This window comes from Xenopus laevis, chromosome 8S, assembly GCF_017654675.1.
Source record: "Xenopus laevis strain J_2021 chromosome 8S, Xenopus_laevis_v10.1, whole genome shotgun sequence".
NCBI lineage: Eukaryota > Metazoa > Chordata > Amphibia > Anura > Pipidae > Xenopus > Xenopus laevis.
In genome coordinates, this window is record NC_054386.1 from 76956990 (window position 1) to 76974585 (window position 17596).

Below are 17596 nucleotides of genomic sequence, written 5' to 3' on the forward strand. Positions count from 1 at the left end.
GGATCATGAACCCTTTTTTGGTTAACACCTTTGGGAAGGGGTACCAATATTGATAAAAAACTGGCTCTTTCTCCCTTGAAGTAATTTGTAATTAATTCAATGGCAATGTTCATGAATGTTATTTTATGTATTGCACTGCTACAGTAAATAGAAGAAGGTAATGCATGCAGTGATAGTAAATCCAACCATATTAGCACATTCAGTTTGCAATCCTCCAATACAACAAGAAAAGAATACAGGGGCCTGAGAGATTGGGTTTATCTTACATCGTCTTAAATCACTCAGCCACAGAGCTATCCATGTCATCTTTTTAGAATACTCAAATCTTTTATTTTTGTATGAGGGGAAATCAGGTATTTCAAGTATGCTACACTGTAATTATTACATTCTTTAGACAAGGCCTATCAATCAGCTCTCCAGGAACACACGCATTACTGAAAGAGAAGTCATCCTTAGAGAAAGGAGGGGGTCCATGTACAGAAATCAGGCCTCAGACTGTATTATAAAATTATACAAACCCCACATTGTAAGCTTTCTGCAAGAATACAATGGGCTGAGTTGGCTGTTAGGTTTATCTTGACAAGCAGAAGTCACCTGGTCAGCTTACAGCGGCAATAGTCCTCTACTGGTGGGAATGCTTCCTAGTTTTCAAATTTGTTTCTTCTATAAGTTATGGATGTAAATGTTTATAAAAATCAATCAGTGGGTGAGACAACCAATACCTTGCCCTTAAGTACCTAATACTGTCTTGGGCATTGGCAAGGAGCTTGGCATTCCATTCTTCTTCATCTGGTATGTCCAAAAGATTGAAATAATACTATAGAAACAAGAAATCTCTCTTGGCGTAATCAGTGTCAGATTATATTTTATTATAAGCATCAAAATAATGAGCACAAGGCAATAATGCTTGTGCAATGCAATGCAATGGCTGTAGTCTCTTTGTAACTGATTTCTGCAAGCAGCACAATGAGAGGCACATTTACACTTCAGATTCATGTTAGTGGACATACTGTAGCTAGCAACCAAACTGCAAACATTCATAAATATTTCATAGTTTCCTTGCTTTGAAGAACGGTGTATGACAGCCACTCAATAGGATACCAGATGCAGCTTCCTGTTCGGTGGAAGAGGAACCTTAAAGCAAATGCAAAATCTAATTTTTATCAATTTACAAAAAAGCGTATGCTCATTTGGAAATCCTAGGAAGGAAATCAACTCATTGCAAACCCACTCCGACCTGCCAAAGCATCCAGCCTAAACATTACAGGCCAAGGATTCTCTTACACACATCTTAAAGGGGTTGTTCATCTTTAAATTAACTTTTAGTATAATGTAGACAGAGAGTGGTATTCTGAGCGAACTTGTGATCAGTTTTCATTTTTAATTATTTGTGGTTTTTGAGTTCTTTAGCTTTTTATTCAGCAGCTCCCAGTTTGTCTGGTTGCTAGGACTCACATTACCGTAGCAACCATGCATTGATTGGAATAAGAGACTGGAATACAGTATGAATAGGAGAGGCCAGTATAGAAAGATGAGTAATAAAAAGAAGCAACATCTGTACATATGTAGCCTTACAGAACATTTGTTTTTTTTAGATGGGTTCAGTGACCCCATTTGAAAGCTGGAAAGAGTCAGAGGAAGGCAGCATATAATTCAAAAACCATAAATAATAAATAATGAAGACCAATTGAAAAGTTGCTTAGAATTGGGCATTCTATAACACACTAAAAGTTAATTTGAAGATGAACCACCCCTTTAATCCAGATAAAAGTCACAGAATATGTTGAAACTTTTTAAATAAATCACTTTACACTAAGGAGCAGATTTATCAAAGGTCTAGGTGAATTATCAATTGAAAATATTAAAATTTCAAGTTGTTTTTTGTGTACTTCAACTGTAAATTCATCAAAATTTATCATGTACGGTCTCTTTAAAAATTCGACTTCAACCATTCGCCATCTAAAACCTGCTGAATTGCTGTTTTAGCCTATGGGGGACCTCCTAGAACCTATTTTGAGTCAATTGGTGGACTCTGAAAAATCAAAGGTTTTTTGGGGAAAAACTTCTAATCGAATTTGATCAAATGCGCTATTAATTTGATTCGTACGATTCGAATTCGATTGAAAACTGACCTAAAAAAATTTAATTTCGGTTGGTCTTTTTGAATTTGAATTTTGAAGTTTTCCAAATTCGAAACTTGACCCTTGATAAATATGCCCCTAAATCACACCTACACAAAATCAGTTGAAATCCCAAAACCACCACTCTAGCCAAGCAGCCATGGCTCATTTATTAGGATGGTTTGTGGTGCAATTTTGGCCATTAGTTATTTACTAAACTCTGAATGCAAAAATCACGAAAAATTCGTGATTTTTTTTTAAATCGGATTTTTAAAAAATCACGAATTTTTCAGAATTTATTAAACCCCTGAAGATGGAAAAGTCTGAATCGTAAAATCCAGCATCTCAGACCTGTTGAGGTTGCATATAAGTCAATGGGAGAGTCCCAATAATTTTTTGATGTGTGCTGGGTTTTTGGCAATACCCCGAAGTTTTCAGCAAAATTCTGCGTTTTCGGGTGAAAAATCCCCAAAAAAACTTGAAAATCGGATAAAAAAAAAAGAAATCTGAAAAATCGTGAAAATCAAATGTTTCGCAATTTTTTCCAGCAGACAAAATTTTCAGGAAAGTGTATTAATAAATAAGCCCAAAAAACCTGTGCGGATTTGGTCTGAGTTTTTTCAAAAAATATTGAGATAAATTCAGACTTTGATAAATAACCTCCTTAAAGTGGCATCTCAAGTCCTTTTTTAACCACAAAACCCCAGGTCCCAAGCATTTTTGATAACAGGTCCAATATCTGTAATTCTTTGCATTTGCAATTTTATGTTGTATGTTATACCTTGACGACTAAAGATGGGAATATAAGGAATTTACTCTTTTACCTAGAGGTGTATGCTAAGTGATAACGTAAGTATCAGCAATTACGGTATATACTCGAGTATAAGCCGAGTTTTTCAGCCCCCAAAATATGCTGAAAAACGCTACCTCGGCTTATACTCGGGTCAAGCGAAAAAACGGTCGCCGGCGCCTAAGAATAGTCGCCGGCGTCCAAGAATAGTCGCCGGCGTCCAAGAATAGTCGCCGGCATCCAAGAATAGTCTCCAAGAATATTCGCCGGCATCCAAGAATGGTCGCCAGCATCCAAAAACGAGACGCCAGCACCACCAATGGGAGCAGAAACCCTAAATTTTTTGATTGAAACTTAACAGAAGCTGCTGCATTTCTCACCCTCGGCTTATACTCGAGTCAGTAAGCTTTCCCAGTTTTTGGAGGTAAAATTAGGTACCTCGGCTTATACGCGGGGTGGCTTATACTCGAGTATATGGTAGATTTCAACAGAAAATAACAAAAGCAAATATATGATCTGGCAACACCACCGATGCCGTTTTCCTCCACTGTCTTACACATCATGATAAATAGACCCCAACAACTCATGTCTACTAATTTCAGTATATAAGTTTCTAAGCTTGTTACTATAAAACTTGTGTAGGTACAACATGGTGCCATAGTTGTACGGTATACACTGCTAAACAATGCTAAATAATGTCCTGATTCCAAAGGCACACTGCTGAGCAGGGAAAGCAGCTAGAAAATGCCTTGGGGCTATTCAACTATGTCTACAAAGTAATCCATGGGTCATAGAAACTCAGAGAGTGGCATCAAGGTGCAGATATCAATATATATATATTATCACCACTAATTTTTAAAACCATTAGGCGGGGGTGCAATGAGGCTGTGACCACAAAATACATATAGACAACTACAAGAGGTCCTCTGCACTCAACCCATTATCAATATATTTAAGACAGCAACATTTTGTGCATCCTGCTACTGAAAAATGCCTTACCCTTTAAACAAAACAGGGATTGTTTGTCCATATATTGCAATATATTTAAGCTGAACAACTACGTCAAAGTCATCCCATATCTGGCCAGTCCTATGCTCAATTTTCATCTGATTCATTAAGAATTTTCTATTGCTTAATTATACATTTTACAAAGGGACTAAGTTTTACCTGAAACTTAATTGCTGCTTTCAAAGTAAAACTCCCAAACTTGGCTGCCCTTTTATAAGACACCAGTGGGATCACCTGACTATAGTTGGGAAGGGTGGGAGCTACAACATGGAGCTGGTCACTGCTCCTGTATAACTATAACAATATAATTTCAGAATTAAGCAAAGAAATAGGGGGAATCTTCAGCTGGGTTTGCAGCAGGCCCGGACTGGTAATCTGTTTCTTCGGGCAATTGCCCGAAAGGCCGCTCTATTTTTCCTTTAAAGGGGCCGCTCGTGATCTATCTTTACTCCTAATAAGAAACTGCCTTTTAATGCATCTGGCAGTCTCTAGGACCGCTCCTTCAACTCACACTGTAGCTCCGCCCCTCTCACTAGTCACTGTTCTCAAGCTGCTGCTGCTGCTGCTGCCGTGCTGTGTGTGTGGAAGTCGGATGAGCAGGGCCTCCAGCAGATACTGCAGCAGCTTAAACGATCTCAATCCCCTCTCAAGCTAAAGCAAGTGAGCAGCTAATAAATGACTTAACTAGTGCCAATCGTTCAGTACCTTGTGTTTTTGTACTGTGTTTAAGGGCTGAGAGCATTGTGACTGTCCACTGCCTCAACTCCATAGCTATACAGTGTTCCTGGTGGCACTGTGGCTTATAAAGCTGAGACCTTGTTGGCACATAATGGATAGTATTTCTACTTGTACATTGGCATTTAATGTTCAGCATTACACTACCTGTTGTAGCTCTACACTGGTACATTTCTCCACTAATCCTGCTGGCACAAGAATGTTGATAGATAATCACTCATATTCAACAAAATCCAGGAGATGGACATGCCCATGTCCAGGGCCGGCCTTAGGCCGATTGGGCGCAATTGGGTCCTGCGCCCGTTACCTGCTGAACTATCCTTTCTGCCATGCGCCACACAGTCATGACATGACTGAGAAAGTAAGTCAGGCTGCATATAATATGTACTTGGATTATCATCTTTTATTAGTGCAAAGCGAGCAGCCAGAAGCATATTGCTATATCTGCAAATGTAAAACAAAAAGAAACTCTGCAACTGCACTGTGACCTTTATTCTAGATAATTTGGCATAAAATATTTTATTTTTAAATTCATCTTGTTAAGAAGGTATGTTTTATTCTCTGTTTAGTTTTGCAGTGGTTTGGCAAGATGAAGTTGTGTAATTGCTTTTTTCAGTGCTCATTGTAGATCCATCTTTTTATCCCAGTAGTGTAACTTCTTATTTGCAAACTAAATATGACTTGAGATAATAAAAGAGGTCCCCAAACATTGGTGATTGCCTGAGGCAAAGCCCCATTATTTTCTTCTACAGAATAAACATTCTATAAAAATCGTTAAGAAATAGTCTGTCAACTTTAAATCTGGGGGCCCTGCCAAAGTTGCCCTAATTGGGCCCTGCAGTTGGTAAGACTGGCCCTGACAATGAAGTGGTTGGGTATAGCTGGCACAGAGCCCACAGACTGGGTAAGGCGGGTAATGGAACAGTCTGCAGTCTACAGAGAGTAGAACCTGCTTATGGTGAGTAGATTAAATGAGTCCAGAGCACAAATTAGAGGTCAGGGTGCCAGACAGAAGCCAGTGTGTGTGTGTGTGGGTGTGTGTGTGTGTGTGTGGGTGTGGGTGTGGGTGTGTGGGTGGGTGGGGGTGTGTGGGTGTGTGGGTGGGTGTGTGGGTGTGTGGGTGGGTGTGTGGGTGTGTGGGTGGGTGTGGGTGTGGTAAATGCCAAGTTTCATATACAGGTCAGCGATCAGTGCAATCAGGCAAGAACCACAGGAACCAGTGTAAAAACATAAGATTTAATTCCTTGATCTTTATTTCAGAAAGAATCCAGTAATGTGGGCCTTTTCCATATTAACCATATTGATTTAGGGTACCCCCTACTGTAAATGATAAGGATATTAGAAGTCACTGAGGGGTTGTTCTGTGACCATATAAAGGCACAAGGCTGCAGGCTGAGTTATACAGGGAACTCTGAGTATCACTCATGTATTATAAGGGATAATGTACCTCCTACTGTAAATGATAAGGATATTAGAAGTCACTGAGGGGTTTACATGTGGGCTGCTTTGATTTTTTTTGCCTGGGCTGCTTTTAACCCCCAGTCCGGCCCTGGTTTGCAGCATCACAGTTCTCCTTGCTAGGGTATGCGAATAGCACAGCTTGACAAAACAAATGGGTTGAAACCCCACATTCCTGGATTATGATTTTGTGGCTTGCCATAACATCAAAAATTGTTAAAAATCGACTTAGAGTATATGCTTCTGCAGAACCTGTCTATTTGGAAAGAGTTCTTTGAAGGCTTTAATCTGTCCCACTAAAGCTCATTTACTAAAGGAAAAATGCAAACTATCGTCGTGAGCACCATAATATATCAGAAAGGAGAGTTGTGTTGTTTAAAGCTCTTGCAAAAGCAATAAATAGACATCTGAGGTTATACAGGTCAAACAAAAGAATACCAAGAACCAATCAAGTAACGTGGAAAAATGTAACAACAAAATCTTCTGCCCTGTGATAATACCTTGATTAATTGTTTTCATTAGATTGTATCCAGTATTTATTTAATTGTGAACATGGAACTGTTTATTATGACTTCCCTGCTTATCTGGGTTATTTTGTGGAGGGGTTGCATATTGCACAATAATGTGTTGCAGATGGGACACAGTAAGTACAGTATATAGTACAAAAAGGCTCCAGCTTTTTTCCCACTCTACTGTAGTAAGAGAATAATGGATTTATTAGCATATACAACCTATTAACATATGTTTATAGTAAGTTACAAGCTTTTAGGATTTACAAGTAGGTTTAAATCATTAAAATGTACCCTGTCCACAATGTTTATGGGGTCATAACCATGAGACTCCAAAGTTCAACTTGATACAGCAGAAGATGAATAAAACCTTTCAGTCTTTACAAGTACATCTGAATAATTTTGAGCTATGATGTACATATAGCAGCGCCATATAGTCCTGAAGGTGCTCAGCAACATGGCACATCCAATGCTACAATCTGCAATCCTCATGGCTGCTTTGATGCTTGGTGGCCGTGGGCAAAGATCAAATTGTTGGGCCTCCTCACTGTCCTGAATTGTGAACAGTGGTGGCAGGCAATGAGGGGATTGGATCAGAGAGCTGATCAGAGTGAAAGACATGGATGGCTTGTGACATGGAAGGAGTTATTCCACTGACTTCAGGTTGAGAGACTAGGGGAAGTAATGCAAGCACAGTTATAGTAGGACCCCATAATCAATGGGCCCAGAGGGCCCTAGGGAAGTGCTCTTTTTGACCATTTATGTTCAGATTTTGTCAAGAAAGAACCAGGCCCGGATTTGTGGCGAGGCCACAAAGACCCGGGCCTAGGGCGGCAATATATGCGGGACGGGATGCCGCCCAGTTGCTTGCTGAGGAGCTATATTTACTTGATACAATTAGTTGATACATAATTCAGCAGCATCTGTGGAATATAGGGATGCACCAAATCCACTTTTTTTTCCTATGCAAATTAGGATTCAGATTCGGTTCGGCCAGGCAGAAGGATTCGGCCGAATCCGAATCCTGCTGAAAAAGGCCGAATCCCGAACCAAATCCTGGAGTCGGTGCATCCCTAGTGGAATATTAGCAACTATTGCTTTTAATGGAACTCAGGGATTCTGCTCAGGATGGACAAAGACAACAAATGTATCAATTAAATGTATTAGTTTAGAACAATTAAAGAGTCTGCGACCCCCCCCTCCCAGAGTTGCTTTAGAAGGTGAAAATGAAATTTTAAATTTCAATATTAGAAAAACGGTCACAAATAGAAAATAGAAAGTAATTGGAAGGTCTGTACTCATGTTGAAAACGGGGGTATATTACCCATTTACTGCCAATCCTGATAAAATACTATGAAAAGTTTTACCTAAAACCTGTCAACATGGAAGTAGGCAACTTTCTACCAGTTAGCATTAATCTACAGTCACCTATTCAGTGACTCACTAATCATATGTTTGCTTGATGATCAACAGTCTAGTGCTTATTTCAAGAGTCTGACCTCTTCTCTGGAATAACAATTCACAATGTTTTCCTTTGTCTTCCTTCCTTTTTTTAACCTTCAGTGCCATGTTGAACATTCAATCTTCGCAAAAAACAAACCATCATTTAGACCTGCTACCCACTCAGGGTTGGACTGGGGGGCCACAACTCTAGTTCCTCCACCGGCCTCCCCCCATGCTGTGCCCCACCTGCATGCCCGCACTGTGTTTTTGCCGTGACCGGCTCGAAGAAGGGAGGTTGCATCCTAAAAATAAGTTCAGGGAGCGAGTCTGGGCCCACTGTACAGTTAAAATAAAATGCCATTCCCTGGGCATCAAATCATGGGCATAAGAAGGATTGCATTTATTAAAAGTGTAAGTATCTGTTTAAAGTTACTGTTTAACCCATTTGTGGACATTATGTTTGTATTTTGTTTTAATTAGGAAATATGTGATTTGGTTTGATATTTCTTATATTTTGACTATTTTAAGTGTTATATTCTCACACTGGTTTGAATGAGCACAATCAAAATAAATAACCAATCTGCTGAAAATCCATTCTTCATAATGAACGGCTTCTTTTCAAAAAGTCTGTAGCTCGGGTAAGGAAGGGGTTTGTTTATATGGATGGCTTATCATAGATAATTGTTAATAAAAACAATAAGCAAAAAGTATGTTTAGCATAAGCCATGATTATTAAAATCATGTTAAAAGAGGGACTATACTGCTCTCTTGACTTTTACCAGTATATTGAAGACCGACACAGTCTGCATAATTGGTTATTATTTATTCCTGTTTATTCCTGGGTTTTTTAGGCATTTTCTTTAAATTCTGTCTCTCTACAAAGTGAATGATATATATCAATATATATCAATTCTATCCTGTCAAACAAATACTGTTAGTTAGAATTTAGGGGGTCAAACTTGACTGAACTTTGAATAAGAGACGCACAAAGAAAAGCAGAATAGAATTTGACACATGTTCAAATTTCATGTTTTTCCTGAGAATTTCTTAAAGGCGTTGTTCACCTTTGAAATAGCTTTTAGTATGATGTAGAGAGTCATATTTTGAGACAATTTGCAGTTTGTTTTCATTTTTTATTATTGAAGGCTTTTGAGTAATTTAGCTTTTTATTCAGCAGCTCTTCAATTTGCATCTTAAGCAATCTGGTAACTAGGGTCCAAATTACTCTAGCAGCCATGCATTGATTTGAATAAGAGATTGGAATATAAATTGGAGAGGGCCTGAATAGAAGGATCAGTAATAAAAAGATATAAATATCAATATATTTGTAGCCTTACAGAGCATTTGTTTTTAGAAGAGAATCAGCGACGCCAAATTGAAAGCTGCAAAGAGTCAGAAGAAAAAGGCAAATACTGTTAAACTATAAAAAATAAAAACCAATTGAAAAGTAGCTTAGTAGCCATTCTATAACATAATAAAAGTTACCTTAAAGGTGAACCACCCCTTTAATGGATGTCAAAACTTGGGTATGTATCTGCGCTGTTTAATAGTCCTACATTAGCTACGACGCAAAAACTATTCATCTTATTTACGGCACACAAATTTTCTTGGCGTGGAACAATTCCCAGCTATGATTAAAGGCAGAGGCAACTTGGTAAAATCGGAATGTTTTCTTAGCAAAGCTCTGCGGATTTGGCTATGCTGTAAAACTGTCACTGGATTCTTAAATAACACAAACAAAATAAGAGACACTAATGAAAAATTCTCATCAGAATACCATTATAAAGTGCTACTAAGAGAGGGATGGTGCAACAACTAGCTTTTAGCTGTTTCACTGAAGCCAAGGTTTGTCTGTTCCTACACTAGAGCTCAAATGTTTTTCAGTGACATCATCTGGCACCCTGTAACACCATTGTTCATCACTAATGAACAAGGGTGTTTCTAATTTCTAATGTCACTTGCACTCAGTGTCATACAATTTAAATGTATTATGCCCCCCTCAATTAAGGGACATCTCCAGTGGAGGACTTTTAGTTCATGTAGCTAAATTCTATATGCTACATAGAGGTTTTTTTTTTTGTCTGATATCGAAAGCTTCATGGTTCATAAACATGTCATTATGAAATATGGATATATTTAGGAGATTTCTGAAAAACAGTGGTTGTTTTTTGCCTATTGTTTTAATCATTCAAAAACTATGTTTTATGATATATATAAACTAAAGGGATACTGTCATGGGAATTTTTTTTTTTCAAAATGAATCAGTTAATAGTGCTGCTCCAGCAGAATTCTGCACTGAAATCCATTTCTCAAAAGAGCAAACAGATTTTTTTTTATTCAATTTTGAAATCTGACATGGGTCTAGACATATTGTCAATTTCTCAGCTGCCCCAAGCCATGACAGTATCCCTTAAACTGGGCAAACGGGTATAGAAACAACTCCATGTTTGATCATTGCAGGATAGATAATTACCGTATGTTGCCTGTTTATAGATAATCACCCTGTACAACAGACTTCTGCTAACAAAACAGTCAAAGACGGAAGAGATTGGTTTGTAATCAAATTATTAAGCAAAAGCAAGAACATCTTATAATAGTTTTAAATTCTCAATTTGCCCAGCAAATTTAGCTCAATAAAATTGTGAATATATATACAAATTGTGGATATATATATAAAAACTATGTTTAGCACAAGCTATACTCATGTTGAACATGATTTTCCCTTTTAAAGGGTTACAATTATCTAAACCAGCTACATAACTTCTATATAAAAGTCCTAAATACCAACCTAATTTTAACAACTGTTGTAGGAACAAATTTCAATGCATTAAATGGAATCACGGGGAACCAGCATAACAGCATGGGGACTAATTCAGGGCCCAAACCAATACTGGAGGTTAAGGCAACCCAATACAAATTAACTTGTGAACAAATGGTGATTCAGCACAAAGGGACTTCCTTTCTTCCTTCTGCAGGTGACCCTAAATTCCAATTATGTATGGCATAAACAAAAAAAAGATTTTAGTTTTGGTAGATGGACACTCATGACATTATCTTTTGTTCACATTATCTTTTGTTCAACACAGACTGGAGCAAAAGCTTACAATCAAACATCAGGCTTCAAATGTTCCCATTCACTTGACACTGTCTTACCTGGAATAAAACGAAGTTTGTTCCTAATCCTCAAGCTATTTTTGCCTGATCCTCCATCACAATCATCTTCATCATCACAGTCACCACTTTCTGCTTCATCTTCCTCTGTGAATTTGCCAAGGTATTTTTGTCGCTGTGATGACATTGCCTTTAAAAGCTAAGACACATATGCAACAGTTATTTATATGTACAATGTACTATAGCTGAACCTAAAATGATACTGTCGTGGGAATTTTTTTTTTTCTTCAAAATGCATCAGTTAATAGTGCTGCTCCAGCAGAATTCTGCACTGAAATCCATTTTCAAAAGAGCAAACAGATTTTTTTATATTTATTTTTAAAATCTAACATGGGGCTAGACATATTGTCAGTTTCCCAGCTGCCCCCAGTCATGTGACTTGTGCTCTGATAAACTTCAGTCACTCTTTACTACAAGTTGGAGTGATATTACTCCCCTCCCCCACCAGCAGCCAAACAACAGAACGATGGGAAGGTAAACAGATAACAGCTGAGAGGTGTGTGTGTGTGTGTGAGCTCCAGGCTGCATGTTTTTCCCAGGCCCATTTTCGGTCTGGGGGTAGCGTTTTTCCTGCAAACTTTGCACGTAGGGTTGCCACCCGGCCGGTATTTTACCGGCCTAGCCGGTAAAACACCTGCCAGGGCCGGGGCCGGTATTACAAATTTACCGGCAACGTAGCTGCCGGTAATTTGTAATACCCTTTACAAAAGCCCTCCAGTAAAAACTTACATTTCCTTCGGCTTCTGCGATGTGGCCCTGGCCCTTTTGTGGCGCTACCCTGTGGCTCCGCCCCTTTTTACGGCTCTGCTCACTGGCTCTGCCCCCTTTTGCTTCACAGCCCGCCACTTTTTTATCCGCCCCCACTGGCCGGCCGGTATTTTTTGGCCAGTATTTTTTTTTTTTTTCGAAAAGGTGGCAACCCTATTTGCAGGTGATGAGGATTTCTCTCAGGAGAATCTCCTTTCCACTTGTTCTTGCTTTTTCCCCCTCAAATTCCTCCAATTCCTTCCACAAGAAGACGGCAGCCATTGCTGGCCAAGAAGTGAGGACCCGCTTGGGGTCAAAAAAGAAGACTGCTGCTCCTGGTTTGGCAGCAGTAGTTGAGAACAATCCGGTGTGCAAGGAGGTGGTGGCCATGGCTAAGAGTGACAGCAAGGAAGCAGAATGTACCTCTACATACAGTGTTCCATCTGTAATGGAGTCTCCCAAGGAAGTGAATACATTGGATGCTGAAACAGGGAGGTGGCAGAGGAGTTGTTAAGAGAGAAGCCCAATCCTGCTGCTGCTGCAATGGCCCAGGTAGGAGCAATGCACATGTGTGATCATGGGGGAGAGGAGGCTGCTAGCAATGGTGCTGGGAAGCCAGAGGCTGTGGGCTCAGCTGGGCCCAATCACAGCCAAATAATCAGGGCCCTGAGAGACATTAAAGTATTGGAGGAGAGTTAACATTTTGAAGGGGAGCATTAGTAACATGGTGGCTGGACTGAGTGCTCTTAAAGGGACTGAGAGATCTAAAGCCGTAAGAAATTTTTTTTCTTGTTTAATGACGTGGAGGACATTGAGAATAACATTACTAGGGTTCTGGGAGTTATGGAGCCCTGGAAAGAGGTTTGTGATAATCACAAGAGATTCCAGGAAATGGAGGGAAATGAACTGAAAAAGTTACTTAAAGACTTTTCTTTTTCTAAAGTCATTCCTGGGGGTGGCAATGTGGGGCTTTTGTGTGCGGATTCCCAGGTCTCAGAGAGTTTCAGTGCCAGGCACTAGTGCCCATACTAATGCCAATATAAATTATGTGAGTGTGGTTGGTGTGAGCATGCCCAGTGCAGTGAGTATGCCCAGTGCCAGTGTTCCTGCAGTGCAATGTAACAAGACTGGGGGGAGTACTAATGTGGCTGCACCCCTAATAAAACTGTATGTGACGCTGCAGTAAGAGACAGCATAGCTGGTGAAAGCAATGTCCCTGCAAGGAATCCTCCTGTAAATAGTGAGAGTGAAGGGGCACAAGGGAGGAGAGGTGTTTGGGATCGAAGGACACTGTTTAGGCAGAATGTTTCCAAGGTGGGTGAGAGTCAGGCCGGTAGGAGGAAGAATGCGGTGAAAATTAAGTGGATGAAGGAGGTGAGTTCCTGGGGCGTAGGTTTGTAGCCAGGAATCTCATCAAAGAGTCATTGGGCTTTAACCCTGCAGATGTATTTGGGCTTGTAAGTGTCTTTGACACTGAGTTTGATCTGAGCTTCAAACTGTCTCAGGGGCTGGATGAGTTCTGGCACAAATTTGAGGGTAATTGTGAAGTGCGCCCTCTGTGGTGAAACTGGGCACCCCAGTAAAGAATGGCAGGAAATCCGCTGCAATTTGTGCCTGAAGTTAGGGTAAGCCCACTGTTCTTGCCCTGATCCCTGGCACAACATTGTTAGGGAATGCTCTAGTTTACAGGAGGAAATTGGCCAGGGAATGGAGATTGTGGAGGAGGGTGCCCCAACATCTGAAGTGGTGGGATCAGAGAGGGTGGTTGTACAGCCGGAATCCAGTGCCCCATGCAGTAAGGTGGTGGGTAGGGCAGCAGAGAAGTTACTTAAGGAGAAGGGTGAGCAGAGGGCCAGTCAGCCAAGGAGAGGGGAGGAGTGGAGAGTGATGGGAAAGAAAGCCTCAGTTAAAAGGAAAAACATCCCCCCAAAATGGTGACAGCAACAGGCAATAGGTTTGTTCTGCCAGAAAAAGCTGGGGGGATCTGGCTGAGGAAGAGGAGGAGAGGCTGAGGGATGAAGAAAAGAGAGAGAGAAGTGGAAGGCTGGGGCCTTGGGAAAAAGGAACAGAAAAAGGAAAGAGTGTCAGGAAGGGAGGTTGAGTCAGGAGGGGGAACGGGAGTCCCTAGAGCAGGATATTGAGATTGACCTGGAAGATGAGGAGAGTACCCCAAAGGAGGGATGAGGAAAGTGGTAGTGCCAAGCACAAATTAAACAGGATTTAATGATAAGGGAACTTGGTTTCATTTAATTAATGTTTCATTGGTTAATAATGTGATGCTTTTTTGTTTCTGAAATGTTTATATAATTTTCTGTAAGTTTTTACTTTTAATAAAATTCCCTGGTAGATCTAAGAACAGCACTCAACAGTTCAATTTAGAAATAAAAACTACACCATAAAAACCATGACAGAATCCCTTTTACCTAAACACAGCTGTAGGTGCAGGCCTAGGGGTGCCCCCCTGTCAAATCCAGCCTTGTAATGGAAGATTTACTACACATTCTGAATATATATCTTTTTTTCAGTGATGTCACTGCAAACACAAATCTATATATATATATACTGTATACAGTATATATAGTTCAAAAGGACCCGCACTCTAAAATTAGTGAAAAATCTGTGTTTATTCTTCAAACTTGTTATATCTATATATGTTATATATATATATGTTATATGTTATATATACAGTATATATATATATATATATATATATATATATATATATATATATATATATATATATATATATATATATATTATTTGGGTCCTTCTCACGTTGTATTAGATATAATAAAATAACATTATCTACCCTCAATCCTAATGGGCACACACATGATTCTGGTTTGCACTGTGGATGGTTTGGTTCCTGGACTGACATTTTATATTCAGACAACATTGTATTGCTGTATGTAGAGGGGATTGATGTTTCACAGACACTTTAAACAGCTAGTTCAGAAAGTTTAACGTTAGAATTTTATGACCGTGTTCCATTTCTTATGGCTAATTGTGTAAATGTACCTTTATCCCTACTGTGCTCCTCCTGGATACATAAATTGGACTCCATTTAACACACTCATATACTGTATACACTTTACCAAACAATCGTCTCTTTCTATTATAATGAGTTAATGTCATATAAAAGAAATATTTCTTCAAAACTGGGTATTTCTTAAAAAAAAAATCTCCTTTTGTTTTCTTTTATTTTTCTCCCTTCAACATTCAAAGCTTGTACATGGGTTTAATTAAGAGAAAATTGTTTTGTGAATTGTTTTACTAACAAAATATAATATTTGTCCAAGACTAGAAAAACAAATCTTAAATTGTCATTAAATCATATCCTTGTGGGAAACTCCCCACTGTGAGTTTGGAAATGCTAAACACAACAAAATGTTAAGTGCTGAAAAGCAAAAGCAAATTCTTTATTTTAAATGATTGGTTTAGAGATTGGGCTCATTAAAAGCTGAGAATTTGTATTTATTGGGGAAACAGAAATAACCAATGGATAAATTAAGGCTTTTCTATTCAAACAAAAGAGCTTAAGGTACATTCTGTTTATGGATATTTACAACCACTATTTTTGAGAACTTTTACAAAAATAGTCAAAATATTTTATTTACGAACAGGAGGAACAAAGTAAAGTTGCTACTTCCATTTGTACCTGCCACTCATTTGCACAACTCTTCCTGAACAAAAATGTCCCACGTAGGGATGGGCAAATTTTTTTGCCTTGTTTCGCAGGGGAAATTACGCCCGTAGACTTGTATGACATTGTGTGTCAAAAATAAAAAAACCGCAAATATGTTTTTTGACGCCCATAGACTTTAATGGGTGTCGGCAAATTTTTGGCAAAACGAAATAGGTCAAATTCGCCCATCCCTAGTCCTACCCATTAATGTAGGCATACAAGTGGAGAGACACATGGGTGGCACCTGTGCATTGCCCAGAATACACCTCTATTGCTTGTCATATACAGTGAACAAGAAAGGAGTGCCAAGGACAAAAGGTGCTCTAGAGCCCTGTCTGTAGCATTTCTTAGGCTGGGTGTTCTGTACAAGGCTCTGTTGCATTGCACTTTAAAGCCAGAGCTGGCACTATGGCACAGAGCACATCTGATCAACACCAGTGTTGTGTGCATTGAGCTATGATGGTGTCCGGCATTAGTAAGTAAGCTTTTAAATTGCTTAGGCTTATGGCACACAAGATACTTTAAACTTCAAGGATCTCAGGCAGAAAACAACAGTCTACATGTCTATAGATTCATTACTTCCAGCAGATATGTACCATGTGGAAACCAATCTGCCTGTGGCACACCTAAAGCCCACATACAGACCCCTACAGTAAGGTCTAGTTAGTGTTTCCATAAATCTGTGGAAATCAGTAGTAGACCGATAAGGATAGGTTTGACCAACTGTTTCTGGATCATGCGGAAAGTACTTCTTTGAGAAATCTACCCATGCTTTTTTTTTACTCCACCTTAAGAATCTTCCCTAAAGGGCACCCATTGGGCAAAAATATTATTCCCAACCAAAGATGCAGGCTAATAGAGCCAACACTCCAGTTGGGGAGTAAAAGTAGCAGTTACCGGTGCTAGAAGCTACCGGTTGGAGTGTCCATGTTGGGACACATGCATGCACACACATGCGTATAACGAGCGAGTGCAGCAATCTGCTCATTATGTGCATGACGTCAGAGATGCATTTGCATATACACTTTGACTGACATGACCTAGCACTGGCGGGGGGGTAAATTTTTGAAAAAAAGATACTGCTACCCCCCAACAGGAGTACAGGCTCTAATAACCACACCTTTGGTTGGGAAAACATTTTAGCCCAATAGGTGCCCTTTAACTCTTCACAAAGATCCTTTGAGCTATCTATCCTTTGATTAAATATCAGTAAATAGAGCTGCTCCAGCAGTTTCCTAGGTGCCCCCAGTCATGGGACTTGTGCTTCGATAAACTTCAGTCATTATGTTAGGGTTTATAGCAGGGAACTTTTTGAGCTTGCACAGAGCGCACCCAAAGGTAAGCCCCAGAATTACAGCAGCATCTCTGTGATGAATGGCTGTCCCCACTGCTACACAGCAGTTTATTTATATAAACAAAAGTAGTGTTCCTGAAGCAAACACTGCAGTTTTACCAGTGCAAGGCATCACTGCATTATATTTTTATAACTTTAAAACACTTTTTCTTTTTGATGTTATTGTTCCTTTAAGACTACTAGGTTATAAAGCTGGCGAGCAGACTGTATGAGAGTATTAAACAAAGGACATTATTTAGGAGTGGGAGAGGTGAGGTGGAAGAAAATGCCAGAGCCACACCCTGAGGAGAAGTGGGCCTATCATCTGTTCCAAGATGGAAATGACACCTCAGTAATCATCCAAATATGTTTCTATATTTTAAAAGAATGAACATTAATGTTTAGACATTTCTTGTGAAAAATTAGATTTTGGTATTTATTTAAATAAAAAACAATGCGTAGCCTAGGGATGGTGCACTTACAGTCCTTACTTGCTGTGTTCCATATGCTAGAAACTCGTATTCAACAGCTGGCGGATGGGCCTTTCACATTTCCTCCAGCTTATTACATATAAGGCCAAAGTAAAATGAATTCATA

General features: G+C 39.4%; 1 protein-coding gene across 1 annotated transcript in view; it reads right to left on the bottom strand.

Moving 5' to 3' along the window:
• Positions 1–17596, bottom strand: part of LOC108700176 (glypican-3) — a 226633-nt gene that overhangs the window by 50000 nt on the left and 159037 nt on the right. Inside the window, exon 7 of the mRNA XM_018233119.2 lies at positions 11217–11373. Within this exon, the coding sequence (XP_018088608.1) occupies positions 11217–11373 (157 nt within the window). The remainder of the gene's footprint in view (positions 1–11216; positions 11374–17596) is intronic.